At 66.0% G+C, this 9,223-nt stretch overlaps 4 protein-coding genes across 4 annotated transcripts; all 4 read right to left on the bottom strand.

Moving 5' to 3' along the window:
* Positions 1-14: 14 nt before the first annotated feature.
* On the bottom strand, positions 15-3,086 carry LSCM1_08220 (uncharacterized protein; the record flags this gene model as incomplete). Its single annotated transcript, XM_067325555.1, has 1 exon — positions 15-3,086. One exon carries the CDS (start codon positions 3,084-3,086, stop codon positions 15-17), a length of 3,072 nt encoding a protein of 1,023 aa, XP_067181730.1.
* A 1,061-nt stretch (positions 3,087-4,147) lies between these two features.
* On the bottom strand, positions 4,148-5,542 carry LSCM1_08219 (uncharacterized protein; the record flags this gene model as incomplete). The annotated part of the gene is made up of 1 exon (XM_067325554.1): positions 4,148-5,542. The coding sequence occupies one exon, from the start codon at positions 5,540-5,542 to the stop codon at positions 4,148-4,150; it is 1,395 nt and encodes a 464-aa protein (XP_067181729.1).
* Positions 5,543-6,124: 582 nt separating this feature from the next.
* Positions 6,125-6,310, bottom strand: LSCM1_08218 (uncharacterized protein; the record flags this gene model as incomplete). Its single annotated transcript, XM_067325553.1, has 1 exon — positions 6,125-6,310. One exon carries the CDS (start codon positions 6,308-6,310, stop codon positions 6,125-6,127), a length of 186 nt encoding a protein of 61 aa, XP_067181728.1.
* Positions 6,311-7,112: 802 nt separating this feature from the next.
* On the bottom strand, positions 7,113-8,750 carry LSCM1_08217 (uncharacterized protein; the record flags this gene model as incomplete). The annotated part of the gene is made up of 1 exon (XM_067325552.1): positions 7,113-8,750. The coding sequence occupies one exon, from the start codon at positions 8,748-8,750 to the stop codon at positions 7,113-7,115; it is 1,638 nt and encodes a 545-aa protein (XP_067181727.1).
* Between the last annotated feature and the right edge of the window lie 473 nt (positions 8,751-9,223).

The following is a 9,223-nucleotide window of genomic DNA, read 5'->3' as shown; positions in this document are numbered from 1 at the left end:
TGCCCCCCCCCCCCCTACCCTGGTGTGATGTAGAAGAGGATGTCCGTCTGCTGGCGCACCGGCAGCGCACGCGGCGGGTTGGTGAGCACGAAGCGCTGACCGTTGATGGACGGGTTGCGCGCGTCTGCAATACAGCGCTGCAGCGCGATGGGTAGGTAGCCGAACTTGAGGGCGTAGGCGACGACGTCCTCGTAGGTCTGCAGCTCTGCCTCGCACAGCGACAGCGGCAGGCGCGCGAGGGCGGGTGTGTCGGGTGCGTGGCCGCTGATGAGCACGTCCATGACGTCGATGAACTCCGCCATGAAGTAGGTGCGCTGCAGCGCGGGGAACAGCATGATGCGACTGACGGCGTTGCCGATGACGAAGTTCGGCTCGTACACGAAGTCGATCTCCGCCTTGGAGCGCAGGCGCGGGTCCTCGGCGTGGGGGGGGAACAGGGGCAGGTTGGCAAGGCCCTCCAGCTCAACGACGACCGGGAAGGCGGGGATGCCGTGCAGGATGTCGTTGATGGACAGCACGGTAAGCATGGACATGGCACTGGTGGAGCCAGAGCGGCTGATGTCGCCGGCATAAAAGACGCAGCAGCCGGCGCACCGCTCCAGGTTGCAGCGGCGCAGGTCGGCAGTGTTGAGTCCACAGCCGCTGATGTACTTGACCGGGTTCGCCTTGTCCTGGCGGTGCATGCGCCAATAGTAATCAAAGTAAGGGGCGAAGCTGACGTCGTTCGTGAGCAGCACGACATCGTTCGCGGGGTACGCTTGGCGCACCGGCATTGTGACGTGGAAGATGTCGTGCGCGACGGCGGTGTTGACGGCCTCCTGCGCGTAGCGGCTCGACCCGTCCTTGGCCTTGGCAGAGGACAGGTCGACGATGACGAAATGATTTTCGAAGTCGAACGCGTCGTCGACGCGTACCAGCGCATCGCAGCGCACACCCCATGAGTCGCCCGAAGGGCTCAGCGGCGACGGCGCGGGAGCGGTGCTGCTGCTGCTGCTTCTCGCGTCCAGCTCGTCGTCGCCGTCGTCCTCCGCGTGGATGGAGCTGCTCGTGGGCTGCAGTGAGACGGAGACAGTGGACGCGCGCGCCAGGTTGTCGCCACTCTCCAGCAACGCCGCCGCCCCATCTGACCGCATCGGCGGAGACCGCTTCGAGTCCGTCGCCTTGGCCGTCCGTGCCACAGACCGCGGCGCGCCGACATACCCACTCTGCCGCGGCCACCGCTCTGCGCGATGCTTCGCCGCAGCGTTGCTGTCCACAGCATCGCCATCGAGAATGCCGCCGCCGCCGCCGCCGCTGCTGCTGCTGCTGCTGCTCAAGTCGGTGCGGCAGCGAGACCTTGCGCGTCGGCGCTTCGCACGGTCGTGCTCGTCAGGATCCGGCGCCACGAGCATCTCCTCCCCAAATGTTTGCTCGTAGTCGCGCGCAATGGCGTCGGTGGCGTCTTGTGCCACCTTCATCGTCTTGGCGATGAGAATGAGCTTCTTCGCGTTCGGAACGAGCTCTCGCGGGTTGAGCTGCACGATGCTGCGCACGTTGAGAATGCCGATGAGGGTGACGTCCTTCTCAAAGAAGGCGCGCGCCAGCACGCGGAACTCGCGCCCGCGCAGCGCGTCAGGAATATCCAGCCCGTACATGTCGTTGCGCAGCGAATACTCATATTGCTCCACCCAGTGCCGAGACAACGTCATGTCAGACGGCAGCGACTCGTAGGTGCGCAGCAGGTTGACAATGAGCGGCACGACGCCAGGGTGCGCCATGGACAGCCCCAACAGGTGGTGCAGGATGCGTTCCACTTCCAGCACGCTCGCTGCGTACGGGCTGATCTGCCGCACCGTGCAGTTGCGGTGCAGCAGCAAGTGCTGCGGCAGGTTCGGGTCGTACAGGCTGACCGCCACGGACTGAGCAATGATAGTGTAGTCCTGGTAGTAGGCGGACGAGCGCGCGTCGCCAAAGAGAAAGATGGCGTCGGCGTAACGCGCCTTGGCGCGCTTGAGGTCCTTTGGCTTCGCGGGGTCGCCCACCATGAGCGTGACGCGGCCCTTCAACCACGGCAGGTTCGCCGCCAGCCGCACCTCCGGCGAGTGCTCCTCCGGCGACATGAGTACGATGCACGTGTCCAGGTACTTGCGCCAGCCCGCGTAAAAGTTTCTCAGCAGCAGCTCGACGGAGAGGTCACTGAACTGCCCGCAGATGATGACATGCGGGTGCTTCCAGCCGCGGCGCAGCCACGATGCCGAGCCGCCGCTGAAGGTGTTGTGAAACTGGCGACGCTCGGCGATGGCGGCGAGTCGCTGGAACAGGGGAAGGAAGAAGCAGATGCCGATGACGATGAACGCAACCATGAAGATGCGCGCCAGCGTCGACGAGGCGGTGAAGTCGCCGAAGCCGATCGTTGCGAAGGCGGCGATGATGAGGTAGAGGGAGTCGTACAAGTCTACGTACTGCCCCGTGCACGACTCCACGATCTGGTGCGTGCCGACGCAAGTGCACATGACCGCCAGCAGCCGAATAAAATAGCGCACCATCTCTCGCCACACCTCCGGCGTGTGGCGCGCGATCTGCGGGTAGTCCATGAGAACGTTGAGGCAGTCACAAAGCCACCACACGCGGAGGTACATAGGCACCCAGCCGGCGCGCCACCGCGGGTCTTTGAGGGCGCCGATCCCAATCACGATCATCGGGACGCTCGTCAGCGCGTTGACCAGTGACAGCCACGAGATTAAGTATGCCTTCTTGTCCTGCTCGAAGAAGAAGAGTCCGATCCACGCGAGCAGGAAGATGATGCTCAGCGCCACCTCGACAATGAAGACCGGTATGCTCCACGTGAACTCGGTCACCGACGTCGCAGCCGCTGCCTGCGACGTCCACACATAGAAGGCCACGGAGACGACCTCCATGGTGGTGTGCGCGAGCAGGCCGAAGATGGACACCTTGGTGTGACGCTGGTCCAGGAACTCAACGAACTTGCGCAGCGAGCGGAAGCGCTGTTCCGAGTGTGCGTAGTGCTTGTCCGCGAATACCTGTGGCCTGTCGGTGCGGCGCCCCAGCCGGATCCACCCAGGCCAGGGCGACGTGCTCTTGCCCATGGCTGCGGCGGTGAGCGACGGGTGAGGAGAGCAGGCAGCTCCCAGCGAGTAGGGTGCAGCACCCTCCACCCCCCCCTCCCCTGCAATGCCACGTCAACCACCACCGACACGGCAGGAAGCAGAGAGAGAGAGCGACACACACACACACGCACGCGCACGCGGAGTGGGGTGAGGGCGTGGAGGACAGTCGGTGACGACGGTGCAGAGGCGGATGAGCAAGAGCGGCAGAGAGAGAGGGGAGCAGCAGGGAAGACCGTATGAGCGCGATGCACCACCCCCACACACTCGCTGATGCACGCTGGAGAGAGCAGCCGCCGCAGCAGCAATGACAATAACAATGGCAATAACTCAATGGCCGGAGCTGTGCCGGTCTTTGTGACAGTGAGAGGGGAGAAGGAGGAGGGGGGAGGCTGGTGACTGTTGCGTTCTATGGCGACCGTGACAGGTGTGATCCCAGTCAGCAATTTTGGAAGACGTATGCGGACGGTGCCGCCAATGGTCGATGGCGCGGTAGACTGCTGCCGGCCCTTTCCCCCCCTCAGGTGGTTAGGCTACGAAAAGAGGGAGGAGGCGAAGACGCACCCCGCGCAAGAGGGGCTACACGCGCAGGACACGCGTTGGCACAGGGCCACGGGAGCCGATCCCGACAAGGAGCAGGCGCCTTGTCGTCGTCTGATGCAGTCGAGGAATGAGGAGGCGGTGGTGGTGGCGGCGGCGGCGCCGATGGCGAAGGTCGTCACAGCAGGGCAAAGAGGAGAGAAGGGTAACGGCAACGTGTAGAGACGTGCACACAGACGTACGCACCATGACAGAGGCGCACGGAAGGGGGATGGGGCTGGCGGAGCAGAGGCACGCGAGCACATCTGCATGCCTACGCGCGGGTACGGTACATGCGCCAAGGGCAATACACAGCCCCCCCCCCCGCCACCATTCTGTCAGTGAGTAAAGGCAAGAGCGACGCATATCAGGAGACCACTTTTTACCAGGCAGTCGCAACCAAACGTCTTCGTCGCCGCTGGCAGCCCCCCCACCCTCCTCCGCCGAGCGACGTACGCGCGTGACTACGGCGCTTGCGACATGCCCGGAGTCCTCGCCCGCCTCTTCGTCTTGCGGGCCAGTCGTTTCTGCTGCTGCAGCAGCAACGCGTCCGTGGACACCACCACAGAGTCATTGCCGCCACGCTGGCGATGACTGCCAGTGCCGGTGATGACCTCTGTGCCTGCCGGCGTAGCACCAGGTCGCGAGAGCGATGGTGCCGACGATGGCGGCGGCCCGACAGGGGGGAGGGCAGAGGGTGCGACCGCCACCGCGGCTGCGCGGGTCGCTTTCTCCTCCCGCACCGTCGCTGCGACCGGTGCAGGTGCCGGTCGCAGCATCCCCACCGCATCCGCCTCCACGACGACGTTTTCTAACGACTGCTTCGATACCATGTCGTAGCTCTTGTGCAGCGCGTAGTGCCCCTGCACGTGCAGGACATCGCCCTCCTGCACCTTGAACGGGAGCAGCGCGGCGGAGGGGGGTGCGGGCGCTGTTGCGCCATGGTCATCGCCGTAGCGGTGGTACGGCTGCCAGGCCACGTAGCGGACGAGGATGTGCGCCCGGTACATCTTCAGCTGACCAGGGCGGCGTTCCTGGTACCCGTGCGCTTCGATCACAAACTGCAGCACACGCGGCCCCGCCGCGACGCTATCGGCTGTGGCAGTCCCACGCAGCGTTCCCACCTCGACCGGGCCGACTACGGTGCCGACGCACTTCATAAACGACACGCCCGTTCCCAGTCCGCGTCCGCTATCCCGCCAGGCGCGCTCCACCGCCTCGTCGACCTCCATCAAGCGCCCCGTCAGCACCGCGCTGGGGTAGGTTCTTGCTGCGTCGTCGGCGAGCCCCGTCGTGGCACCATCGTGCTCTTGCTGGGAGGGGCTGCCGCCGCCGTCGCGCAGCTGCTTCACGCGCGCCTGCACGCGGGCAAGTTCTTCCTGCAGCTGCGCGTTGCGCGCGGCGAGCTGCGCTTGAGCTACCTCGCTTGCAGACGCAACTTCGACGCCGTGGCGGGCGGCGCGATGGCGGACAAGGTTTGATTCACACAGGAAGCGCTTGCCACACTCGGGGCAGACGTAGCGGTCGCGCCGTGCAGGCGCCGGGCTCGAGGCGCTGGCGTGCGCTGCAGTCACACCGGGGGTCACCGGTGATGGCGATGATGAAGAAATGCCTCTGCAGTCGCTGCCGTGGTGGCAGCGCGCCCCTAGGCAATAGGGTCGACGGTGGAGAGAAGGCAGAGGGCGCGGCGCGGCGCCCAGGGAGCGCCAGTGGATCACGGCAGTCCTCGAGAGCGGGGCCCCGGGTAGGGGTGTTTGCCTGTCGCCCGCAGAGGAGCTGAACGCAGCAGCCGCAGCGCTGCTCAGCGACGCGGCTGGCAAGGACGGCGCGAACGTCAAGCAGCGCCACGCCGCGATCATTTTCGTCCGCAGGGGTGCGTGACATGAGCCGCCGTCACGAGGGGGTGGTGCGCCTCTACGGAAAGGTGTGAAACGCCGCATGCAGACGGGCAGTGCGTAGACCCCTGCGCCTGCGTGTATGAGTTGAAGCTGCGCGAAAGGGGGAGGAGAGGGGAAAAGAGGAGGGTGGCGGTGGGAGTGAGCAGAAGGGGATGGAGGGGGGCGGACGGACGGGCGGCGGATGTGTCCACCCACGCGCCGGACGAAATGGGTACGGGCGACAACGCAAAAAAAAGGGGGGCCGCTCGTGAAGGGGAAGCGCCGGCGAAACATCGCACACGTAAACATCACATCACACATGCACACACAGAAATGTACAGGGGGAGGGGGGAGGGCCAGGGGCAGGGGCGGGGGCGCCCGTCCTGCAACAGCGGCGGTGCCTGCCCCCTCCCCTCAACAGTCTTTCGCGTCTCAGATGCACACGCACGCACGAGGCCTCAAGCACATCTACGAGCGCAAGGGGGAGGTAAGGGGGATCGAAGGAGAGGGGAGGGGGGAGGGGGACGGCGCCGTCAAGGCGAAGAGCAGAAGGGCACGTGTGTCCTATGCCGCCTTAGCCGCGGATGTCAACGACGCGGTCGGCGGGTCACACTTGCCGTCACCGCTGCTGTTGCGCTTGACGCCCCTGGATGCGTTGCCCTGCTGGTAGCTGCATACGGCATCGTAGAGCCTCTTGACGACGAAGAGGGCCAGACCGACACGGATGGCGATGGAGAAGGGGCAGGGCATGTGGACGCGAGCGTGTGAGCAGGTGTATGTCGGCGTCTCAGTGCCGGGTGCCTGTGCGCGTGTATAACGACGCGTAGATCTCTGTCAGTCTGCTTGAGCGTGCGTGTAGTGAGACGGCGCGGCAGAGGTGTGGGAAGGGGGCCGAGTCGGCGGATCCGGAGGGGCTATCGCAGAGTGGAGGGAGGCGGAGCGTGAACGTTGCTGGTGGGCTGAGGTGAAGGTGGGAAGGGCGCTTACATGCGGCCGAGAGGCTCACAGGCACACAGAGGAAGCAGGGGGAGAGGGAGAGAGGCGATGGTGAGCAGCGATGGTACTGAGGTCGCTGCGGATGCATCGACGAGGCGCGTCCGCGTGTATGCCTATTCGACCCGTGGGAGAGGAGGGAGGGAGAGGGGAGAGGGCTCATCGCCGCTGCAGCGCCCCCGCCCCTGATCGGGTATTTCCTTTCGCGTTGGGATGGATGGGGTGGCAGTACGGGTCGCGCGAAGGGAAGGGGGAAGGGCGAGCGGAGCAGCACCGCCTTGCGACCCCCTTCTCGTCCAGCGGCTGCCCCCCCCACTCGCCCATGACCCTTGGGTCTACGATAGGGCACGTGCTCATACAGACACGCGTCGTTCGGCCAGCGCTACGAGACAGCCACAGAAGCGTTACAGGCCGAGCACCACACAAAGAAGGGCGGCGGGTGGGCGACAGAGGTGCGCACGCGAGGCGGGGCGCCACGTGCATGCACACACAGCAGAGCCCTTCTCTACAAGAATACTTCGCCCCCCCCCCCTCCCCCCCACACGAGACATCGACATGCTTAGCCGTCGTGGATCGCGCCACCGCCCGCACCCAGGCTATACGCCATGGTGATCTGCCGAGTGCGCCACGCCTCGCGCGGGCGGTCCCGCTGCGACAGGAAGCTGTCTTTCGCCCACAAGAGGCGCATCTGCTCGCCGCGCTTCACCGGATCTGCCTTGCGCCGCAGCGTGCGACCCTTTGGGTCGAGATAGGTCACCTGCCCTCCCACGGTGCTGGACGAGTTCGGCCGAGGACAGCGGTAGTAGTTGTGGTAGTAGCCGAGACTACTGGCGGGCGCGGCAGAGCGCGCCGTCGACGCGGACGAGGATGACGTGCGAGGGACGGGCATCGCCGTGATCAGCGTGCCGGACCCCTGCGGCGTACGCGTCGTGGGAAAGAATCGGAAGCGCTGATCGCCTGTCGCGTCGAAGACGATGTTCGCAGCGCGACGGTAATGGGCGGCCGCCGCTGTCGCCCGCGGGTCACGAGAGGCAGCCGCGCTTGCGTCAACAGCGCCGACGCCGCGCTGTCGCTGCCGCTGCTTCCCGGCTCTCTCGCCCGCTGCACCTCGCACACTGGATGCCTTCGCGTGGGAGGCGTGTGGCGCGTCGTCATGGACGAGGCTGAGTGCCGCCCCGGGCGCGTGCGCCGCTGGTGCGGCAGACGGCCGCGGCCGCTGCGGCTGGATGGCGCCGAGCGATGGCCGCAAGCAGAGCTCTTCTAGCTCCCGCTCGCGTAGATGGATGTAGCGCTGTAGCCGCAACGACGGATCGAGGTAGTGAAGAAGGGTGCTGGACTCGGCCAGGCAGCCTCCCTGCTGCTGCCGTTGGGGTGGCGACACCGGTGGTGAGGTGATGGCGGCGCTGTGGTGGTGGTAGCATGCCGACCCCTGCCCTTCCTCGGTCATGCCATCCGGCGCGACGCGTTGCGAGAGGCGGGCTGCAGGGGGAGCCGCTACCGTCTCGCGGTGTTCGGCAGCGGCGCCGCCGGCTCCATCCTTGTGGTTCACGAAAAGCTGCGCGAAGACGCGTTCAATGTCATCCCAGGAGGGGTTTGGGTATCCGGCCTCCGCCAGCGCCGCGCGCACTCGCGCGACGTCCGCGTCACTGTGGTGCGAGGCGCGGCTGCTACCAGGGGGCGTGGTTGTGAGCGATATGGTACCGCGCCGCTGCTGGTGCCCCGCCTGGCCGGAGAAGGACGACTCCGCAGCCGCTGGGATGACAGGCCTTGCAGGGCTCGATGCAGTCGCCGCCTTCGTGGTGGTCCTCCTAGTCTCTGCCGCGCTGCCGGACCCGTCAGTGTCCGCGCATGAGCCACGCGCTGAGCGGTGACGGGACGATGTATGCGTCGTGGTGCTATCGAGTGCAGCGCTCTTGACCCCGCCACGACGTGCACCTGCAAGGCTGCTGGCGCTACTGCTGCTTCGAATTGCTGGCGCAGCGGGGACGCCACTGGCACCCCGCGCGTTCGCCGGTGGCTGCTGCTGCTGCTGCATATTGGCGGCGGAGCCTGACGATGCCGAGAACGACGTCGATCTCGTAGAGGCGGTGACGGCGCCCCGGCGCGAGGGTGTTGCACTTGCCGCCGTGACCGTCGCTGGCTGGTACGCAGCGGTCGGCTGCGCAGATGAGGATGCGGCGGTGTGGCGTGACGACATGGCTCACGCACACATGCGCGGCAGATGGGGCGGTGGGCGGGTGGAGAGAGAGCACGTTGCTCAGCGACTCACACGTATGGGACGCAGAATAAAAAAAAATGAAACAAAGGTGGGCGCACGGGGCGAAGCTTTGCTGGTCAGGGGGAGGGGGAAGGGGAGACGTGTAGGCACACTGCAAGGGAAAGAGGGACGCGCTGGGGCATACGTGCTCCTGATGCGCCGGGGCAGAGCGACCACCTGCGCGCCTCTGCGCCGCGTTGCCTTGTCGTTTGTTGCAACGAGGAGGAGACGAGGGTCGGAGGCGTGCGAGAGCGAGAGAGAGTGGGGCAGGAGCTGGAGGAGGAGGGCATCCGCGGGTAACATCTTCTGCGCCTGCGCGTGTGGAGGTGGTTGTCAGCGCACGCCTCCTCCTGTCTCCCCCTATACCTCTTCGCCCTTCTCGTCTGACTGGTACATCGCCGCCTCACTCACTC

This window comes from Leishmania martiniquensis, chromosome 1 (assembly GCF_017916325.1).
Source record: "Leishmania martiniquensis isolate LSCM1 chromosome 1, whole genome shotgun sequence".
Taxonomy (NCBI): domain Eukaryota; phylum Euglenozoa; class Kinetoplastea; order Trypanosomatida; family Trypanosomatidae; genus Leishmania; species Leishmania martiniquensis.
This window is presented reverse-complemented; position numbering and strand designations above follow the sequence as displayed.